Raw genomic sequence first — 22,645 nt, 5'->3', positions numbered from 1 at the left:
AATGACACTTGCCAACACTAGCTCAGCTTGTCTTCATATATTATCGGCTCTATGTTAAGCGGCCTTGCTAATGTTTCTGTGGCCTTTTCACCCCCGTTGCCATGTTCTAGATGGCACGTAGCCTCTTGCAACTCTTTTGAATGGACTTCATAAAAACCATTGTAACCATATGAACAATAGCGAAGAATCTAAAAGGGCCTCTGAATGGGAATGTCTTCATTCAATAAACAGCTGAACAATAAAACACCATGTAATTTCCCTAGTTTCTGTTTACACAGAATAAATATTTCTCTGTCTTTGCAGAAGTGAGTCTATGGGTGGGACTGGTGGTGCCAATAAAAGAATATTTAATTTTTAATTTTTCTATTTTCCCTTTTGTGTTGCTTCATTTGGAGCTTTTTTCACACCGCTTTGTAGTAGCAGCCATATGGGTTGTTATCAGATATTTTCATTCTTCATTGAAATCTCTCACTAATTCTTACTTTCCCATTTACTTACTGTATGTTCTCTACCATTTCTGTTTCTCAACTCTCTCTCAGTGCATCAACTGGATTTCCTCTATATGTCTCTGTTAAATGCCTGTCCCTCAGTCTTTCCACTTGTTCTCTGTTACTCTGCATAAACCCCCCCTTCACCCTGCCCAAAGGCCAACGCCCCCCACCCCCACCCCCACCCCAGACAGCTGTCTCACCACAGCACAGAGCGACGATGTGACATCGTACTATAAATATGAGCACTCATAGACACACACAAACACATACACAAACACTATAAATACCATCCCTGTGCAAAACACACTGCTGCAGTATAAATATTTAAGTATAAATGTGTAATGAATTTATTGATATGTTGCCCATGCCAGCAGGCACTGTTTTGAGCCACAGAGTGGTGAACCAATGTGGTGGCATTGAAGTGGTGCTGAGGGATTGTGGGAACGCATGTTCCGAGTTAGGCAGCTGACCAATCGGTGGGCTGGAAGCTGGAAGCCGCATCACAGAAAGAGCTACTGATCAGTACCAGTCTTCATAGCCATCCATCTCTCTCTGTTACTCTTTCTCGCCCTTTTTCTCTTTTCATTTTCTTGCTTTCTTTATCTCTATTCTTTCCTCCTTGCTCTCTTTTCTACTAGTATAGTAAATCTGATTCTTCCTGTATCTTTTCCCCTCCTTTGTCTTACCTTTCTCCTTTTCATTCATTTCATTCTGCCATACACACAGTCTCTTTTGAGTGCTTCTGTCTTCGTCACTTAATTTTTCTGTCTCGGAGAGCCTCTTTCTGTCTATACCCCTCAAATCTTCCTCATGCTTTACTTTTGTAATTGATAGTTCCACACAAGCTTTACAAGCATATGTCTGATTTATGAATGAGGATGTTTTTTGTGTGAAAATGTCTGCAAAATTGGAGAAAATCATCTCTATAGGAGATTTTCCCCACGGTTCCACCCAGACTGTGTATAAATGAACAGGTTTTCTGCGAAACAAGCACAAGTGAAACAAGAGGCTTTAGTAGTGTTACAGTAGTCTGTATTGACATCAAATGACAATATTACTTACTTGACTGTGATGTCTTACAATTCAAATTAATTTATGAACCAGATAAACTCAAATAACGAAGGAAGGGTCTTATGGTTGAACAATTTCTGATGGATTGAAAGTAATATAAAAACTGTTCAATTAATATGCAACAGTAATCTCTAGATTACAACTGATGAACATTTGAGGAGCAGGCAAAACAGCCAATTATTTTGTATTGCACAGATGTGGATGCACTTCTTAGACTGAGTGTGTTGCAATGTTCTGCTGAAAAAAAAACTGAGGTACAAAAATTAACAAAACCTACTCTCACACTAGACACTGTGGCTATTGTGGTCTTAGTTTTATTGGGAGTAGCCAGTATCACTTCCTTTTGATAACAATCTCGATTAACCCTGCTGTTTGTTCAATAAAATTGTTCCAATGTCCCAATTTCCTTCCTCAGTAGTAGCTGTTCCACTCTGGTAACTATTAGCCTCATGTGAAAGAAGATCTGATGTAGATTTCTAAAAATACCTTTTGTCACAACCTTGGATTTGAGTGTGGTGTTTTTCTTTTGTTAAATGTCCATTTTTGTTTTACCCATTGCCTCTGTGTTCTTGTTTAGGTTTTGTTAGTTGAGCATTGCTTCTTTGTTTTCTGTTGTATTTAGTTAGATATATCCTTGTGTATTGTCTGTAGCTTTACTTTCTGTTTTATTTTGTAATTTTGGTGATTGGTGTTTTTTTCTAGTTTTGTTTCCTGTCTACCTTGATTCCCAATGCGTCTCACCTGTGTGTAATTGCCCTGCCTGCTTGTGTGTGTGTGGTGTGCCTATATATTATCCTCAGTTGTGTCCTCAGTTATGTCCTTGTGGTTTCATCAACGATTGTGAGTGTTCTGTCAAAGCTTTGTTCCCTTATTTTGGATTCTTCCCTTTGGGATTACTCTGTGTTTTTGGACTATCCTTTTGTTTGGACTCTCACCTTGTGCTCATATGTAAACCTGTTTTGTTTACCATAATAAACCTTTTTGAACTGAATCCGCCTCCCCACTGTATGCATTTTGGGTCCTCACTCTGTATTCCTGCCTCAGCACTCAGCCTTTCTGATACCTTTATGTGCAACAAGCAGTGGGGAAATCTTTGTTTTAGTTCTATTGCTAATTTGGAAAAATAACCATAGTTTTAAATGTAAACAATTAAATAGGCTAGATTTAGATTAGACTAGTCCTGTCCCACTATTTATGCTTGAACCTGTAGCAGATCCCATTGAGCTTTGCAATGTCTATTTAAAGCGATCAACAGAAAGTTACAGACAGAACAAAACTTAAATGTTATTTCAAAGAAAACCACTGTAGATGTGTTTTCTCCCCAGAATAACATGGTGATGGCAACAGATGTTCAAATATTCTGTCTGGAGGCTTTGGGGGATTGTTATCCATTGGATGGTCTTTGATCGTGACATTCAAATCAGGAGGGATTTACAGATGTAGAGCGTCAATGATAAATCTTATATATGGATTGGATGTGAAGAAGTGTAAGCTGCATGGTTACTAACAATCATAAATCCCATTCTGGGTCCTTGATGCAGGTGGTGTTGGGATTAGCATCAGCAGCTGGAAGTGGGGCTAATGGGGTTGCTGATTAGTTTCTGGTTCCTATGAGGGTAGAAGAGAGTGGTAGCTAACAGCTTAAATGATTGTCTTTTTTCGACTGAATAACTGATACCATAATTGAGGGAAGTAGGAAACTTCTAGACCTTCACCATTCTCGGTTCAAGGTCACCTACCCAGCATGGTGACAGTGGTGCTGCACACTGCAAACTCGTTCTCCTCATACTCCTGGGTCTGTCTGCTGTGTTTGGTAAGGTTAACCACAAGATCCTCTCCACCCTTGAAGGGTTGAATGAATCCAGCTCTGCCTGCTCTGTGTTTGAACTTACCTGTCAGGTCGCTCCTACCAGGTGATATAGAAAGGTGTCTGAAACATGCATTCTGGCCCCCCTCATCTTCTTCCTCTACACAAGGAAGAAAAGTCAAAAAAATGTTTCCTTGACCTCGATGTAAAACGTCATGAAGTCAAGGAAAGATGTGAGGGAAAATTCATAACTTAGGAAAAGACAACTGTGGGGCGAAGAGAATCCAACTGCACCTGCTCTAGGCTACGTAATTATGCTACGGCAGAGAAGCCTGTTGTGGTGAAAGTACAATGTTCAGAAGATGGACTACAAAAAGCGCATATTTGGCTCTTCGTCATGATCACCAAATAATCTAAATGGTTGTCACATTAAGAATGCTTGCTCACACTCACCCTCCTGCCCACCTATATTTATTAACATGAATCCCAAATATTGTGTGTAAATAATACCTTACATTTACAGAAGAGGTTGTTCAGCTTGATCATTGCCTTTATTACGGCAAGGGTATCAGCATATGTGACTAAAGTAAAATTAGGCTAATTAATGACATTGCTGAAGGCTGGCAATACATTGGCCAGAGATTAACTGAGCATATAACATAAGCCTACACGCTGTACCATTACCCTCACTCTGATCATTTTACAAGAGTAGTAACATTCATCACCTAAGTATGGGTTTTAATTATTGACAGTTCAAAACATATGCATATTAGCAAGTTATCGCATTAGAGAGAAAAGGCTTAATAGCAAATTACATGGTGATCAACATCCTTTATCCATCATGGTCGATGGATGTGTTTTTTTATTTTAGACAATTCAAACTGTTTTTTATAATTCAAACAGCATATTTCAACAATCCGAAACATAAAATAGTGTCTTATTCAAGTATCATAAATGAGTCCAATAAAGGTTATTCCGGGCTTTCCTGTCCGTCATGTATTGTAAGGATTTTGCAAAATGTGGTCGATGGATTTTATCGTTTGAGTTTGAGAACGGTGCATCACTTTTAATGTAGCTGACGCAAGGAATTATGGTACGCCATTATCTCTTTTCCTTTCATAAAGGATGGTCCAGTGTACTCTATGCTAAGTGAGATAAGAAAGGAAGCTCTGAAGCAGCTCTGAGAATTTGATCAGCTCTTTTCACAGCTGCCACTTAAATACTCCCGGGTCATTTCTCTCAGTTAGGAACCTTCCCTAGCAAAACAGACTTTTTGACGGCATCCCTGATTCTGCACTCACATGGCTTCTCCTACCATGCTATGCTGATGACACCCATCTATTCTTGTGATTCCACCATCTGACAATCAGGTAGAGAATTGCATTAAGGCTTGCTTTATGTGTCAAGACTGAGTATGTGTTTCTTTAAGGGAAGACAATACTGAGACCTGTCCATCACTATTGGAAATACTGTGGTGATGCCAACTCAGACCAGAAAATACTTGAGTGTGTCCCTAACAACAAACTGTACTCTCTGTGAACTTTGTGTACAACATGAGGAGGATTTGCCACTTCCTCAGTACAGAGGCACTCACGCAGACGCTTGTCACCTTCCACTTGGACTTCTTTAACTCCCGCCTAGCTGGAGCCCTGTGTCTGCCGCCAGACCTATGCAGCTAGTCCAGAATGTTGCTGCCTGCCTGGTCAGAAGACTCTGTTTCTCTATTCACTATACTGACTACCTGTCGTGACTTCCATCCAGTTTAAGACTCTGGAGTTGATCTACAGGGCGGTGAGAAGAACTGCTCATTCCTTCAACCCATGGTCAAATGAGGACTAGAGATCTCCACAGGTGAAACATTTTGGGCCCAATTCAAAACCGGCCTATTGGAAAACCTTTCCAAACTGTGCATAAATGTATTGTTTTTTTAAAGACCTGAACCAAAAGGGAACTGAGGACAGCCAGACTCAATCTGTATAGTCGCAGGGATGATTTGACCTAATCCAAAATAGTGGTATTAGATATAATGACACACAGATCTAAGACCCATGGTAACACAACACAAGCGTTTCCAACCCACTTAGACTGAACATAATTTGGACTGGGCCTAACTAAAGCACTAAACACAGTCTTAGTTGTTTGTTTGCTAGTGCGATGACATCTAGCTCATGGTCCTATGAAGGCTGAATGCAATTGCTGTAAGTTGCTTTGGACAAAAACATCTGCCAAATAAATAAAATACAATGAATGAATGAAAACCGATGAAAGGAGCTCAGAGATTTTGCTTACAGTTGTTTTCTGATTACTTACACATCTCAGTACACAATTATGTGTGCATTTATGCTCCTCTCCTAACTTTGTAGTCTCTCTTACTTTCTTCACACCTTCTCATTGTTCACATCCTTTCCCTCCACTCACCCAAATCTTCCTGTCATCACACTTACCCTCCCCTGACCTTCTCTCTCCTCATCTGTGGACTTTCTCCCTTCCTCATCTCTCATCAAGTCTCGCTCTTTATGTCCCTCCCTGCGTTCTTTCAAAGCCACGTCCCTCTGTCCTTCCTCCAGCTCCACTCATCAAAGGTCACTGTTGTTTTTTCTGACTACGCTTAGCACGTCTGTATGACGGCATGTGTATGTGTGTGCATGTGAGTGTGTATGTGTGTAAGAGTGACTTGACGTGACATGTCGCTCCATCTCCTTATTAACCCATTTCTGTGTTTACCTTTGAGCACCCGTGGTAATTATATTGTCACAACCTATTTCAGGGTGCCCACTCAACCTCTCCCTATGCACTTCTCTGCTTCACTTGCACTTTTCCAACCATCTCTCTTGCTCTTCATCTTTACTCCACTTTACTTTGTTCTCCCATTTCTGAATATACCTGGCTGTCTTTCTCTACAATCTTTTCTCTTTCGCTGGTTGTTTGCCTCTTTCCATTTTCCTCCATTTTCATTCCTCCCTTTCTCTCTCTTTCTCACTTTCCCTCCTCCCCTTTCTCAGTCTCTCCCTCTTTCTGCCCAAAGTTCTGCAGCCCAGCTGGCATGGTTTTCTAGTGGTGTAGTAAAATATAAATATAATAAGGACGTTTTTGAGCTGGTGAATCCATTCTGAGCAGCGAAACATCACCACAGAGCCCACAGATGTGGCACACACTCAGGAGAAAGAGAGCGGGATGGATGGAGAGAGGGAGGAGAAAGAATCCCTCATTTGAAATGGAGAGAATACAGCAGGAGCACTGACTGCATTATTGTTGGCATTAGCCGGCTACTGAACTTGTTATTAGAACACTTCATACAAATTTGACTCTTTAAGCAAGTCTCCAATCTTTTGAGTCTCACTCAGCCCTCAAGTCTTATTTTAAGACTAGTCTTTCAAAGGAACTTAAATCAAATATATACATGTAATTAATAAATATGAAATTCAAGTGCAGTTTAGAGGAAGTTTGACTACTCTCAGTAGAAATTAGATTTCTCACAGCTGCATTTAGATTGTTACACTGGTGTCAGTACTCAATCACAACTAGCTAAATGGATTTATATTCTCCTCCATTTAAATTACTGTTTATTTGTTATATCTAAATGTTTCATAATGGCCATACTAGGATAACTAATAGAAACTATTTTATTCTATTGTATTCTGTTGTATTCTATAATTTTTTATTCTATGGTGGACAGTAATACTCAGAGAAGCTCTGTGTATGTGTACACAATTAATTGTGTGGATGTGATTGTGACTGTGTTTACTTGCAAAAGTTCAAGTTAGTACTCATGCATTAATGCTTAACTGTAAGTTTGTTACTGTCTTTGTGTCCGTGTATGTTTGTACCTGCATGCTTCTGTATTCTTATGTGTATGTGTTTATGTGTGCGCGTTCATATGTGCTTCCTTCTCTCCATGCATATGGGTTTAGTGTCAGAGCACAGCGTACTTTAGTCCCCTGGGCAGCTCTTTGTTTTCTTTAGCCATGCGGTGACTAGCCTAGCCCGCTAACTCCAAGACACATTTAGCCTGTGCTCCAATTTTATATCATCCTGCTTTTATTTTCCTTCTGTCTGCTCTCTGACCAAACACACTGCACTGAACTGGCCTTTAGCAAGACTAGTATTGGTGCTACTCTCAGCCATTGATAGACAGATTTGGTCATTGTGGTTTTCACTGGCTGCCATGTTAGTGCCAGCTTAGCTCCTAAACTACGCGCACTGGCCAAGTGGTACTTGCTGCCAAAAAGGTATGGCGAATTGTGTGGAGGCTGCAGTTATATGCAGTATATCCAGAATGTTTTCTTTCCTTGTCTTGAAAGATTAAGGCTTACAAGGTTTCAGACAGAACCACTCCGATGCTTAGAAGCCTAGTGACTAAGACGTAGTGTTAGGTGTTTATTGTGGTCTGGGCTTGAACGCTAGAGTGTGTGGAGGGAGGAGGAGGAGGAGAAGGAGGAAGAGGGATGGTGGTTTTAGCCACCAGCTGTTGTTACCTTGAGCATAACGTCCTTTAACCCCCATTACAGCGAATCACCACAAGCCACAAACACGCTAGCTTCCACTGACTGCAAAACAACCAAATCTCACTTGTTTACCAGCTAATGTGCCATGTATTCACTCTCTCTTACTCATTCACCCCCTCTTCCATCTCCCTGTCTTTTATCAACTCCACAATTCACATCTTGCTCCCTCTTTTCCCAATATGCTCTCATCAAACCCTTTGTACAATTTTCTCACCCTCTCTCATTATCTCTCTGTATCATCCTTTTTCACATCATTTCCATCTCTTTCTTTTCATCTCCTAACATTTCCTTTCATCTGTGTCTTCCTCGTCTTGCCCCACTCAGAGCCTTTGTTGGTTAGGGCTCTGGGTATGCGTGGGTAACCCCGGTGCCCATGTAAAGGCCCTGTGCTGTGGACTCACAGAGCCCCAGTGCCAGTAGATGAAAGCAGTGAGAGACTCTGGGGCTGGCACCCATCTTCCTCTGTCCTGCCACCATGGCCTCTTATTTCACAGAGAAAATTAATAACTTTAACAAACATCAATGAGCGAGGGCCTGATGCTCGGTTGACTTGTCAGCTAGCCTGGTGTATGTGTGTGTGTGTGTGTGTGTGTGTGTGTTAGCATGTGAGTGTGTACTGTGAACACATGCCTGGATATGTGTGTTTTGTTTTTTATGTGTGTTTGAGGGCCATGCACATGTGTGTGCATGTGTGTTTGAGCTCATACCTTATGGCATGTCAGCCATTGAAATAGTGCAGACAGACCTCCAACAGAAATAGCGTAAGACAGAAAAATTGACAGGGTGATGAATGCTAACAGAAAGAAGATTTCTTTGGGGGGTGTATGGGGTGTCAGGCTCCACTCTGGTTTGATCTGATCAGATAGTTGCCAGCTTGAAAGGCCATGGTGTCCTTTCTTGAGGCAAAGAGGAACTGAAAGACCGATGGATGAAGGGAGGGATGGATGGATGGATGGACGGAGAATGTGACCACTTCTGAAGCATTGTCGACAGCCACGCTGAATAGGCAGCGGGCCTGCTTGGAGCCACGCCTGTATTTATGATCTTCAAAGGAGGGATGACACACACACACACTCACGCACACCCACAAAATGTTGATAGTTACAGGAAAACATATGCTTGGGCAAAACGTGGGTACGCACAAATTTGCATATACATTTCTAGTCACGAATGCACACAGACAAACCTTTGTACACATGCAGAAACAGAAACACTAAATGAGGCAGACACAGGTATCAACACTCACATACAGTATGTGATGGGTCACAGCACCTCTGCATGGCTGTTTAATAGTGTAAATGGTTAATGACCTGCATTTACCCAGTGTCTGCAATGCCTTACATATACCAACATCACATGCCACCTGCAGCGGAGCTGCCGTGCAAGGCACAGTTGATAGCAGTTTGGGGTTCAGTGTCTTGCTCAAGAACACTTACTATAAACAGGCAGGATGAGCCAGAACCATCAACCCTTAAAGGAATAGTTTTATTATTTGGGGAAATAACGTTAATCTCTTCCTTGCAAGATTAGATCAGACGATCATGTCTGTATGATAAATATGAAGCTGCCAGCAGCTGGTTAGCTTAGCTGAGACTGAAGACTGGAAAAAGATGAAACAGCTGTCTGAAGGAAACAAATCCACCTATCAGCACCCCTAAACTTCACTCATTAACATGTTAAATCAAGTTTGTGTAAGTGTAAGTGTAAAAGTAAAAGTTTTTTTACAGGGAGTCATCTGCCGGATTAGTTCTTGGCTAGGAGCAGTGACTTCCTGAAGTCTTGTTGTCACTGTAAGATTGGCAGGCAACTAGTGTAGTCCGGCACCTAACCCCCTGAAAAAAACTACAAATCAGTATTTAAACAGATTAAACAACCAAGATTCAATTGTGTCAAATTAGTAACCCTTAGAGTTGCTGCATTTGTTATAGTTTTGGACAGAGCTAGGCCAGATGTTTTCCCCTGTTTCCAGTCTTTGTGCTAAGCTGAGCTAACCGCCTGCTGGCTATAGCCTTATACTTACTGGACAGATTTCATTGAGTGGTACTGATCTTCTCACCTAAAACTCGGCAAGAAAGCAAATAAGCTTTTTCTCTGTGACACCGTTCCTCATATCTCTCGTCACTAAAAAACTGAAAGACTGACACCTCAATATGACAAATTTTGATTTCTTTTAACTGGCCCGTATGTTCTGTTCCAGCAGTGTTGTAATGAATTTACACAAGTGTCAGTTGATGTTCTATTTCAGCTAAAAGGCAAACAAGGCTATAGATGGCTGTTTACTGTGTGAATGTCTCTCTTTGCTTTGCTCTGTTCCATCAAGAGACATGAAAAGCGGTGGTGCTGCAAAAATACTTTATGGTGTTTACACTCACAAATAATAAAACATAAATTGTGGAAACCCTCAGCCTTGTACAGTTCAGTTCATTCAAAGGATCCTGCCCTGAAAAACAGGGGGGAGACCACTGATTTTCTGCTGGCAAATATTTGAAGATCTAATTTGGAAGGATTGGGTTTACTGGTGTTAAACTGTGTGTGTGTGTGTGTGTGTGTGTGTGTGTGTGTGTGTGTGTGTGTGTGTGCGTGTGTGCGCACACGTGTGTACATGTGTGTAGGCGCATGTGTGGGCTTGTTTTACTATATTTGTGGGGTCCAAAAACTGGGATTCCACTGTACTTGTGGGGTCTAACAGCTTTGTGGGGACCAAAATGTTGGACTCAACAAGTTTAAAGGGCTTTTGAGGGTCAAGACTTGGTTTCAGGGTTCTGATTAGAATTAAGTTAAGGTCAGGGTTACGGTTAGGCATGTAGTTGTGATGGTTAAGGTTGGGGTAAGGGTCTAGGGTCTATCCTTTTTTTATGTAAAGCACTTTGAATTACCTTGTTGTTAAAATGTGCTGTACAAATAAACTTGCCTTGCCTTGCCTTGCCTAGGGAACGCATTATGTCAATGACAGGTCCCCATAAAGATAGTGACGCATTGGCTTTGTGTGTGTGTGTGTGTGTGTGTGTGTGTGTGTGTGTGTGTGTCAGCCTAAGCAGCCAGCAGTAGCATCCAGACAGTTCAAAGTTATTAAATTAAAGATTCATTTTAAGAAAATTGCATAAAGTTATTAATCTCCTACATTAATTACAGTTACCTAGACTAATTGGCACTGCTGTAAGTCAGCAGCCAAGCAGGCAGCTAGCCAATCATAGATTTAGTCAGTCAGCAAGTCAAACAAACTGTTGACTGACAGTCAGTCAGTCAGTCCATCCACCAACCATCCAGGAAAGCAGTCTGTCTCACATAGTAAATTAACACATTACCCAGTCATTTAACCAAAAACTAACCAGAAGGTCAACTAATGACCCTTGATCTCATTTGATCTTGGAATGCAGCCAGGGCAAAATAACTATAGTGGCTGCAACAAAAAGGGCACAAACAGACAAAGCCAACAACCGGGAATTCGAATTCGAAGTAGCAGCAAAGCTTATGTTTGCCGCTTGCCTGCCTGCCTGCCTGTCAGCAGAGTGTGGACAGGACTCTCCAGTGCGCCCATGTGCCCGGGAGGGGCGGGGTGGGTGGCAGTGTAGGGAGAGAGGGAGAGGAGAGAGGAGAGCAGGACTGGCAGGGTGCGGTCTGAAGTGGCAACAGATCGTTTTGGATCACTCAAATCCCTTCAATTCAACTGGAAAGCTGTAGCTTGTTGCACGCCGGCCGCATATGGAGAGGAAACGCTTTCAACGCAGAGGGCACCAACCAAACAGCGGGCGAAAGTGGCTGATGTTGTGACAGTTTCCCAGCGCAAAAGAAAGAGAGGGAGAGAAACCACAACACTGCAAAGTTGGATATTAGTAACCACTCTCTCACCCGCCAAATCGACTTTGAACCTGTTTGTTTAAATACACGGACTTGCACTGCCTGCACACTTACTGTTGATTCTGTAAGGCGGAGGGAGCGAAGTTTCTCATTTTGCCTCAATTTCTTTTGGGAGCAGCTTAAAACTTTTTGGTGTCCTCATGGTGCCTGGTGCAGGCGAGGTGCTGAGCTTCTTTTATCCGAGATTTTCGGACGTGATGTTGCGACTGTCTCGGACGATGGAGTCGGGAACTGAACCGGGGAGGTACTGAAGACAGCTCTCTCCCCCGGGAGATCCTCCCTCCTCTCGGGGCGATGCGGATCTCCTTCCTCCTTCTCACCGCCTCTCTGTGTGCCTTGGTCCTCCTCCTCGCACCTGCCTCGGAGGGCTGTGGGCCGGGGAGGGGGTACGGCAAGAGGCGGCTCCCGAAGAAACTCATCCCGCTTGCTTACAAGCAATTCAGCCCCAACGTCGCCGAGAAGACCCTGGGAGCCAGCGGGAGACCCGAGGGCAAAATAACGCGCAACTCCGAGCGCTTTAAAGAACTGACACCGAATTACAACACAGATATTATCTTCAAAGATGAGGAGGACACGGGCGCCGACAGGCTCATGACCCAGGTAAGGAGAGGAGAAGAACAGGATGGATGTAAAACATGTTGCTCAGATGCGCAAAGATGGACCATTGCCCTTGAGTGCCATTGTTTGATATACATGGAATAATTGTCCATTGGATATAGTGATAAAATCTGCATTAACAATATATTATTTGGTTAATCCTGAGCTGCAGCAGACCTATTCCATGTAGCTGACTGACCTGAAAAATCCCAGACTAGCCACACAGTTTCATCCAAATTGTCTGCTGAATGTTTGTTATCAGTTACCAAAATGATTGCTTTCATTGACTCTCCCTGGCCCTTCATTTCACCTCTGGATTTTGCTACCTGACATACTTAGCTGATGTGATTTCCTTGAAGTATTGCTTTTACTCAAAAAAATAAGCCTTTCTTTAGTCTCTGTCATTGGCAATGCCTATAATTAGCCTATCCATTAGGCTGGACATATGGAAGTGCGTAAAACCCCTCTTGTCAAACCAAAGTCTATGCAGGATACATTTAACCAACCGATAAATTAGTCTTACTCTTAATTTAATATCACGTCTAAATGTTTATTTGGCCCAGGACAAGACAACCATATGTAATTGTAACAACTAGAGCAGTGGCTCCTTTATGCACAGGCCCAAATCTGTCTAGACTTGTTTGTAAAATACAAATACATTGATCTAGCACACACACATACATGCAGACATGCTGTCCACATTGGATATGTGTCTCTTTTTCTTTGAACTTTGTTGATTACATGCTTGTAACCATCCCTTAGACTCGTCACATCCAACTCTTCTTCTTCTTGATCTTTCTCCACCTCCAGCTTTCCCCCCAGCATTATTAGGACAACATTTTTTTGCATTTGTATTGTTTGTTTGTAACAGCCTGCCTTCCTCTCCCCTCCATGTACCTCTCTTAGCGTTGTAAAGACAAGTTAAACTCTCTGGCCATCTCTGTGATGAACATGTGGCCGGGCGTAAAGCTGAGAGTGACGGAGGGCTGGGATGAGGATGGTCATCATTCAGAGGACTCGCTGCACTATGAGGGACGTGCTGTCGACATCACCACTTCAGACAGGTAGGCATGCCATAGATCACATTATGAGATAGGCCACACAATGGCCAGGCAACATTTAAACAGTGTGTCAGTTAAGACAGTCAACAAGTCACTCAGTCAGTCAACTGACACCAACTAATGGACTTGTGTTCTTGTGACTGTCCTCCTTGTAGCTATGTTGTTGTGTAGTTAATTGTTCCAATGTGTGTCAGTGGAAAAGGTCTTCTGTGCATGTCTGGGAAAAACATGCAGTGTCAGTCAAGCTTGAATTGAATCACATTTGGAGTAAACAACATCTTTTCATTCCTTTTCATAGAGACAGAAATAAGTATGCCATGTTGGCCCGTTTGGCTGTAGAAGCCGGATTTGACTGGGTCTACTACGAGTCCAAAGCCCACATTCACTGTAGCGTCAAGTCAGGTAAGAGATGGATATGAGCTGCAGTGTGTGTGTTTGTATGTTTCTGTGTTTGTGGGCAGCTTTTTATGATCCCTAATGAGGTTGATGCTTGATGCTAGACCTTTTGTTGGTGATTCACTAATGGTTTACCAGTGCCACTATCATCAGTCTGTGCATGTGTTTGTGTGTATGGCCTATTGGGAGCCAATCAAAGCAGGGTGTGCACCTGTGCTCTTTGCTGTATTCATTAAGTGATAATTCTTTTGTGATTGTGCAAGGTTAGGCTTTAGAATATGCAGATAGAGGCAGTGTAAAACTGACATTTTTGACATGGATGTATTCTATGCTATATTATGTGGTGGAACAGTGGAATAGCCAATATTGAGTAGGACATTTCTCCCCCGCCAAAAAAAAAAAAAAATGCATATATAAATATCTAATGTACATTTAAAGTGACATTTGACATACTTTCTGCATTTCTCTGATTGGCTGTTTAATTCTTTAAAATGTCATTGTTAATATTAAGTTACATGTCTGAAATAAATCAGATACAGTCCTTATGCAAACAACATGTGATTGCATTGCACCTCAAGCTATTCTAACTTTTGAGACATTTTAGAAATCCATTTACCCATGTCTGGTACTACCAGTTATTTGATGCCAAACTACATTCTAGCAGTTCATTGAGGTTAGTAGGCTGTGAGATGATTAACTCTCTCTTTGTTTTGCTGTTGCTTTTCCTTCAGTAGGTTTCTCTCAGATCTCTTATCTAAGTCTTATCACCTCCTGGTCACAGCCCTCCTTTTCTGCAGCCCTCAGGCTCACAGACACACACACCTTGGACAAATATTTGGCTGCCTTAAGACTGCTTTAAGACAACCCTCCCACATACCCAAACACACATTTATACTTTTGTATTTCTTATTTCTATTCTATTCTTGCCTGTTATTGCTTCTTCCAGATTGTTTCCCAGTTTCTTTGAGATAATTCCACTAGCTCTTTTCCAAAATATTCATTGTTAAGAATCGAGCTCATTAAAATGTACCAATGCTCTTTCCTTTAGTGGCACCTTTGAGAGTGGGCATGTGACTGTTTAAAACACAAACTCTGCTGTAATCCAAACAATATCTAGACCCAGGTCTCAGTCTGTGTACTTTCCTGTCTCTCTGACCCCAGGCCGTGCTCTGACTGTGGTGATACAATCAGCTGGTTATCCATTAGCTCTTGCTGACTACTTCTTCTTGCCACCTCGTCTCACTGCGTCTTAAAGGGCCACCTTATTCAGAAATATTCCAACAAGATCAAATGCCCAAAAGAACAGAAATCTACATGCTTTTTTGATAATGTTAAATGTGTTATGTATGTACGTGTATCATACTGATGTCACCATGCCAAATTGCCGTATCAAAGTGAAGGGGCAAGCTGTCTTGTTTAACAACATAAAACACATTCATGTGACCCCACCAAGCATTTTAAGGGGCCTCAGAAAAGGCACTACTCCTTTTGGAAACACTATTATGTACAATTTTAAGCCAGATTTATAGACCTATGTATTGTGGAATGAGGGCCACCCCAACCTGTGTAAAGAGTTACTTGAAGTCACTCAGAAATCAGTAATATCGTTTGTAAAATCAAATCATCAATTGTGGATGGGGTTAGAAATGATAATCTGCTGGTAAAAACAGTGTTTCTGTGAAGTATGTTTGTGTGTGTATGACTGAGTTGTAAGAATAAGGAGAGAAATAGAATCTGACAGTTTGAACATGAGACATAATAAATACAAAAGTTAACAATCCGCCACTGATCCTCTGAGATAAAGTTGTCCTTCAGTCAGTGTCAAAGTCTCTTCTGTTTTATAGATCACTCAGTGACCTAGCATAACGTGCGGATTCAGCCACTGTAGTAGACCAAGTGCTGCTGGGCTCCACTCTTGAGAGAAATTCAGAGTGTATTATTCTTACTTTGTGTTTTGACTCCTCATCCTTGCATCTTCACCAGAAAACAAGGCAATAAAAACAGGACCAAATTAAGTCAAATCAAATAATATTATTTCTCTTTCTTTCATCTCTCCAGAACATTCAGTGGCAGCCAAAACCGGTGGTTGTTTCCCTGGCAATGCTCAGGTTATTCTCAAGGGTGGGGCTACTAAACAGATGCGTGACCTTCACCCTGGTGACCGTGTCTTGGCTTCCTCAACAGCAGATGGTCTTGGCCCCCTTCTCTACAGCCCAGTCTTATCCTTTGTGGACCGCCAGCCCAATGTCACAAAGATCTTCTACATCATTGGCACCAACACAGGACTAAATATTACTCTCACAGCCGCTCACTTGATTTTTGTCACAGACTGCACTGGTGGGCTGAGGGACCCAAAGTGGGAAGAGACAGCTGAAGAGCCACTTTTGGGCTGCACACGGGAGGGAAGACCTGGATGGGTAGCAGGTCTGAGGACAGTGTTTGCCAGTGAGGTCCGGCCAGGACAGTGCATACTCACGTCACAAGGGAAAGTGGGGTCACAGGCAACACTTTCAGTCGTGAACTTTGTAGAAGAACAGAGGAGCACCGGGTTGTATGCCCCACTAACCCAGCATGGGTCGGTAGTGGTGAACGGCGTGCTGGCGTCCTGCTATGCTGCTGTGGACAATCACTATTTGGCCCACTGGGTCCTGGCCCCACTGAGATTCTTCTACAGCCTGATGGGACCTTCAGAACCGCAGACTGACGGCCTGCACTGGTACCCTTGGCTTCTACAGAGGCTGGGGCAAACTCTGCTGGATCCTGGACACTTCCACCCCTGGGGGATTGAGCAAGGACACAGATAGGAGAACCAGAGACATGTATCACACTGATGACTTCATTCACTCTATTGTATTCAGGAGCACCAAAGCACAGATTGAGGGTCCACCAAAGACAATTGATTTTATGGTGGAAATGTGTTTTTCCAACTCTACTTGCCTGTATTTGCTGTACCTCAACAAACTCTTTATTTGTAGCAAAAATTGTGTGAACGACAAAGAGGGGAGACTAAACGTATTTTATACTTTTGGCAATTTCAGTTTCATTAATTCCAGAAGATTTAGAGGGTGGAGAAGACTGAGGGGTAACACAAAACACACGCAAAGACAGTTCTGTAAGGGCTTAATCAGTTAAATTTCAAGTTAATTTCTTCAACCTGTATCACTAAAAAACAGGGACTGTGATTCAAAATGATAGCTTTCATTAAAAGAAGTAGGTAGTCAAGTAAGAGAATCAGGTTTCATCTTTATTACTTTGTACTGTATTTACTGTAATCTGTCAACATTTGTGCATCTTGAGAACATGCTGAGGCTTACTGATATAAGAAATATAAACATATGAGGATACCTTTTGTGACCGCCTTCAGAGAAACGATTAAGGTGAACTCACAAAGGAAATATTTGACGAGGAAGAAGAAAAGACAGAAAACTTGTTACTGAACAAGGAGTGATTTGAAACTCTATGAATATATTAGGTATGTATACAGTGAAGTAATATTAAGGAAAAAATACAACAAATTAACTGTTTGCTGTTGACTGTCAGAATCACCACTGCAGTAAATTCAACTGATACTTTACTGTTTTGATAGAGCCTATTCTGTACATAAGAATTAATTTACAAAATAATATTTAACTGGAAAATGGGGGATGAAGTTCTGTGTATTTACTGAATGCAGTGTAGCACTTTGCTAGTGTTGCATTACAGCTTCACATCTGGAAAGGGCTTCAATGGAAAACTATTGAATGGCAAGAGAATGGTTATGAGAACACGTTAATTGTGTTGCTTTGTGTATACTTCAACTTTACAACATTTGTGAAGTACTGATGCAGGATAGACGCATCTGGTTATAATGGCCACGCTGTCAGTCTGTTTTCTGATTTCACTCAACTTGATTGTCTCAAACTGATTCATATAATTCATTTATACAGCTTCTTTTTTCATCAGTTATTTAAAAGGTGTAATTTTGTGACATGTTTTTAATGTTTTTAATTTCCAATTTCAATTTTCAGGTCAGTTGTTCTAGTTAAGGCATACAAAACACTCAGGCTGTATTCAACTACTGTATTAAACAACAGCTATGCATCATATTAAATAACAGATAGTAAATCTCTTTAATATTGAACAGTAATTTACCTGATAGCTCTCTATGCATGGTCTTTTTTTTGTATCCCATCTATCATGTTAAGACTTAAGACCTAGATTGGGAAACATTTTAGTTTTTAACACTATGGGAAGCAGATATGACAGGTGGCTGAATAAATATGGATAAACATGTAGTTCATATTAGTGACCATCCAGTTGAACTCCAAGGCGTTATTCTACATGAATGGTAAAATATTTGTCACATATGTATATTAAGCTATTGTTGGAGAAACTATTTAAAGATCTATTTTTAGAAAATAATGTAAACTATTATTATTTTCAGCAACTCTGTGCATACACTTTGTATTTGAAACATAAAGTTGCTATTTTTAAACCAAAACGACTCTGTGCTTTATTTGGTGGCAACAATTTAAAAAAAGATCATGTCTACATTATACACTGCTCAAAAAAATAAAGGGAACACTAAAATAACATATCCTAGATCTGAATGAATGAAATAATCTCATTAAATACTCCTTTCTTTACATAGTTGAATGTGCTGACAACAAAATCACACAAAAATTATCAATGGAAATCAAATTTATCAACCCATGGAGGTCTGGATTTGGAGTCACACTCAAAATCAAAGTGGAAAACCACACAACAGGCCAATCCAACTTGTGTGTGTTGCCTCCACGTGCCTGTATGACCTCCCTACAACGCCTGGGCATGCTCCTGATGAGGTGGCGGATGGTCTCCTGAGGGATCTCCTCCCAGACCTGGACTAAAGTATCCGCCAACTCCTGGGCAGTCTGTGGTGCAACGTGGCGTTGGTGGATGGAGCGAGACATGATGTCCCAGATGTGCTCAATTGGATTCAGGTCTGGGGAACTGGGGCCAGTCCATAACATCAATGCCTTCCTCTTGCAGGAACTGCTGACACACTCCAGCCACATGAGGTCTAGCATTGTCTTGCATTAGGAGGAACCCAGGGCCAACCGCACCAGCATATGGTCTCACAAGGGGTCTGAGGATCTCATCTCGGTACCTAATGGCAGTCAGGCTACCTCTGGCGAGCACATGGAGGGCTGTGCGGCCCCCCAAAGAAATGCCACCCCACAACATTACTGACCCACCGCCAAACCGGTCATGCTGGAGGATGTTGCAGGCAGCAGAACTTTCTCCATGGCGTCTCCAGACTCTGTAACGTCTGTCACATGTGCTCAGTGTGAACCTGCTTTCATCTGTGAAGAGCACAGGGCACTAGTGGCAAATTTGCCAATCTTGGTGTTCTCTGGCAAATGCCAAACGTCCTGCACGCTGTTGGGCTGTAAGCACAACCCACACCTGTGGACATCGGGCCCTCATACCACCCTCATGGAGTCTGTTTCTGACCGTTTGAGCAGACACATGCACATTTGTGTCCTCCTGGAGGTCATTTTGCAGGGCTTTGGCAGTGCTCCTCCTGCTCCTCCTTGCACAAAGGCGGAGGTAGCGGTCATGCTGCTGGGTTGTTGCCCTCCTATGGCCTCCTCCACGTCTCCTGATGTACTGGCCTGTCTCCTGGTAGCGCCTCCATACTCTGGTCACTACGCTGACAGACACAGCAAACCTTCTTGCCACAGCTTGCATTGATGTGTCATCCTGGATGAGCTGCACTACCTGAGCCACGTGTGTGGGTTGTAGACTCCGTCTCATGCTACCACTAGAGTGAAAGCACCGCCAGCATTCAAAAGTGACCAAAACATCAGCCAGGAAGCATGGGAACTGAGAAGTGGTCTGTGGTCACCACCTGTAGAACCACTCCTTTATTGGGGGTGTCTTGCTAATTGCCTATAATTTCCACCTGTTGTCTATTCCCTTTGCACGACAGCATGTGAAATTGATTGTCAATCAGTGTTGCTTCCTAAGTGGGCAGTTTGATTTCACAGGAGTGTGATTGACTTGGAGTTAAATTGTGTTGTTTAAGTGTTCCCTTTATTTTTTTGAGCTAGCTAGATAGCTAGATAGCTAGATAATAATGTGTGTATGTTTGTACATGTGTTTACCTGTAACCATGAAAGTCATCAGTAATATTTTGGACCAGTGGAGAGGTCATGGGTTGATGATGTCCAGGAGTCAGTGATGTGTTCCTGCAAAGTATCGGCTGTGCATGATTGGCTCTGGGATCCCAATTGCAGTTTCCATGGGCGAAGTTGGCCCCTCCTCTCTTGCGTCGAGGCAGAGTTCCGTGAATGCAGATTGGCTGGTAGGCAGCAGCGGGCAGCTCTGACAGGCTGCTGCCTGGAGGGAGACTGGAGAAGGGCAGGGAAGAGAAGGTTTGACACTTTGACAGCATCACATTTATACTCTGTATCGACTTGTTCCCACACATCTTGTGTATTATCTTACAGATATTGTCTCTAATTCAGACTGACATATTTGGTATTTCTGCAAAGTTTTGGGTTCCCATGGAGTTAAAATTATGGTTTGTGGATCTGAACAAGGTATGTTCACACCATATATAGTGACCCACCTATTGTTGAAGCAGCACCAAAGAACAGAGAAGAAGTAGATGATTATGTTTGACTTTTCTTGGGAACCAAATTGTTTTGGGATCACCTGCCTATTAATCCAACAAACTGTACTACTATTTGGTTAAACTGTCTGTTTGTTCCCCCTTTAAACCTTAAATGGAAAAAAAAGGACTTGTAAAAGGACTTGAGAAAAATTCCAGCATACAGTATTTAAGATTGTTTAACTCATTATTTCAGTCAGACCCACAATTCTGCAAAGGACTCTTTGGAAACCAGGTTTTATTGTCCCGTGAGCCACTTCTGGTCACCAAACTCACCCAGGTCTGGAGCTGAGGAGGTCCATGGAGGAGGCGAGAGAGGCCTGGAGCCTCCTGGAGGAGCAGGTGGGGACACCGAGGGAGGTGGAGGGGACTCCGGGGTGTGCAGTGCCCCCTCCCACGGTGTGGTGTGCATGGAGGGACCTAGGCAGACTGGCAAAACGCCCCTCGGCCATCATCCTCAACTCTGGGAAGAAACAAAGACAGGAATTCAAAAGCAGCACTTTGAGTGTCAGTTTTTCCACAGACAAATTACTGTACATACATAGATTTGTAATAGCATTATTAAGATGTGAAATAGTAAATTAACCTCAAAGGGGGGATTCCTCCAGGTGTCCTATAGTCTAGCATGCTTACAATAACCAGGAGGTCACAGTTATTTAACAATGGTAACACAAGACAGAAGGGTGAGGTATTGTACTCACTGTAATACATTCCTTTAAAGACATATGACCTAAAACACACACACTCATGTACAATACTCACTGAGATGAAATATCATGATACATGATACACATATAAAAAGAGCCAGTACAGCTGGTGTCTGACATATCGTTTCATATTATCATGCCCACAAAATGCACACTAACACATTGCCCGGAGGTAAAAAATGAAAAAAGCAAAACTTGTTATTACATAACTTTATACTGGCAGTTTCAGCTAAGTGATGTTATTCTGATAATGGCTGATATAGTGATATTCCTTTTTTTAAATCATATGTATGGTAACACACACTCACACAGAACATCTGCCAATATAATGCATGTGCTGTCCGGCATATGGACATAACTAATCTGGTTAACCAAAGGAGGACAATGCTGCCAAAAGTGTGAGTGATGTCAAATTGTATTCAGGTACAATATGTGGGCTTGAAATATAATTGTGAAACCTAATTCTAAATCTATTGAATAAACAGTGTACCACCTGGTTGAATGAAGAAATGCTATTGAATAAAAACAGGTAACACCACATACAAAACCTATTCTTCTTTGTTTCCGAAAAATTTAAATCGAAATAGTCCTGGTTAACAAAAGAAACTGCTCCGAATTAAATACTGCAGTGAGATGTTTTGAAAGCTTACTACAGATAAGTGCATGTTACTGAATGTGATAGGTATAAGACAATCAATCAGTTAGATCCAAATTAAGCTTCAAGCTCAAAATGTTGCAGTTAAACGAAAGACACCTGAACCTAACAGAACCACCAGTAGTATTTTTTTTAAAGAATATTTTGATAGTTTTACTGCTAGTTTTTGCATGGCGCTGGGCTCAAAGCCAATCCGAATTTTAAGACACACAGGGTTTAGTTTAGCCATTCCTATTGGTGGACGTGAGAAGAGAACAGAGGTCTTACCATGTGCATTAGTTTTAGGTGGTATTTTTAATCAACAAATTATGAATGTCATACAATTAGAAAATGCTTAAAAAGGTTTTATATTCCTTCCTCTCTTTATATTAAGTGCAGGCCTAAAAAGAAGCAACACTGTAAAACACGTTTTTTGGCTGGTGGTTTAGATGTTTCCCAAGACAAGCAGATATAAATAAACAGAGATGAACATGACAGATAGGTTGGCAGTGAAGGAAAACACCAGACAGGTTCTTGATAAATTCCCCTGCTGTGTGATGATGACCGGCACGCTATCGTCTGCTATGAATCACTCACCATGCAGCAGTTAGTCATACTGTACAAACTAAACTACCATAGCTGACAGATATGTTGGCAGACTGGATGTTGTGAGATTCCACAAAACCTCCCTATTTCTAATCAAACCTGAGAATCTAACTGGAACAACTATGCTGGTGTTTTTGTCTCTATTTGGACAACTTGATAATGATCAGAGAAAGACGGCTGCAGAGGAAACTGTGGGGCCTGGCACTGTAATATTCTTGCCAGATGCAGTCAGCCCTGACCAAGACACACCGTTGGAATTTATTAATTTGTTTCAT

At 41.9% G+C, this 22,645-nt stretch overlaps 2 protein-coding genes across 5 annotated transcripts in view; one reads left to right on the top strand and one right to left on the bottom strand.

Moving 5' to 3' along the window:
• Window positions 1–11,986: 11,986 nt before the first annotated feature.
• LOC123973567 (indian hedgehog B protein-like) lies at window positions 11,987–18,131 on the top strand. 4 transcript variants are annotated; one of them, XM_046053714.1, is made up of 5 exons: window positions 11,987–12,332; window positions 13,236–13,393; window positions 13,689–13,792; window positions 15,845–16,123; window positions 16,211–18,131. In XM_046053714.1, the coding sequence occupies exons 1-5, from the start codon at window positions 12,027–12,029 to the stop codon at window positions 16,588–16,590; spliced, it is 1,227 nt and encodes a 408-aa protein (XP_045909670.1). In that variant the 5' UTR covers window positions 11,987–12,026; the 3' UTR covers window positions 16,591–18,131. The 4 variants fall into 4 exon arrangements, with proteins under 4 accessions (XP_045909670.1, XP_045909669.1, XP_045909668.1 ...); XM_046053713.1 differs by having other exon boundaries at window positions 16,208–18,131; XM_046053712.1 differs by having other exon boundaries at window positions 15,845–16,142; window positions 16,218–18,131.
• Window positions 18,132–19,910: 1,779 nt separating this feature from the next.
• The window catches only part of LOC123974075, a 38,033-nt gene continuing 35,298 nt past the window's right edge, over window positions 19,911–22,645 (bottom strand). The window contains exons 6-7 of the mRNA XM_046054511.1: window positions 20,700–20,886; window positions 19,911–20,160 (exon numbers count right to left, since the gene is read on the bottom strand). Coding sequence (XP_045910467.1) covers window positions 19,911–20,160; window positions 20,700–20,886 — 437 coding nt within the window. The remainder of the gene's footprint in view (window positions 20,161–20,699; window positions 20,887–22,645) is intronic.

This window comes from Micropterus dolomieu, linkage group LG07 (genome assembly GCF_021292245.1).
Source record: "Micropterus dolomieu isolate WLL.071019.BEF.003 ecotype Adirondacks linkage group LG07, ASM2129224v1, whole genome shotgun sequence".
Lineage (NCBI taxonomy): Eukaryota > Metazoa > Chordata > Actinopteri > Centrarchiformes > Centrarchidae > Micropterus > Micropterus dolomieu.
Note: the sequence above shows the minus strand (reverse complement) of the source record. Positions and strands in the feature narration are given on the sequence as shown.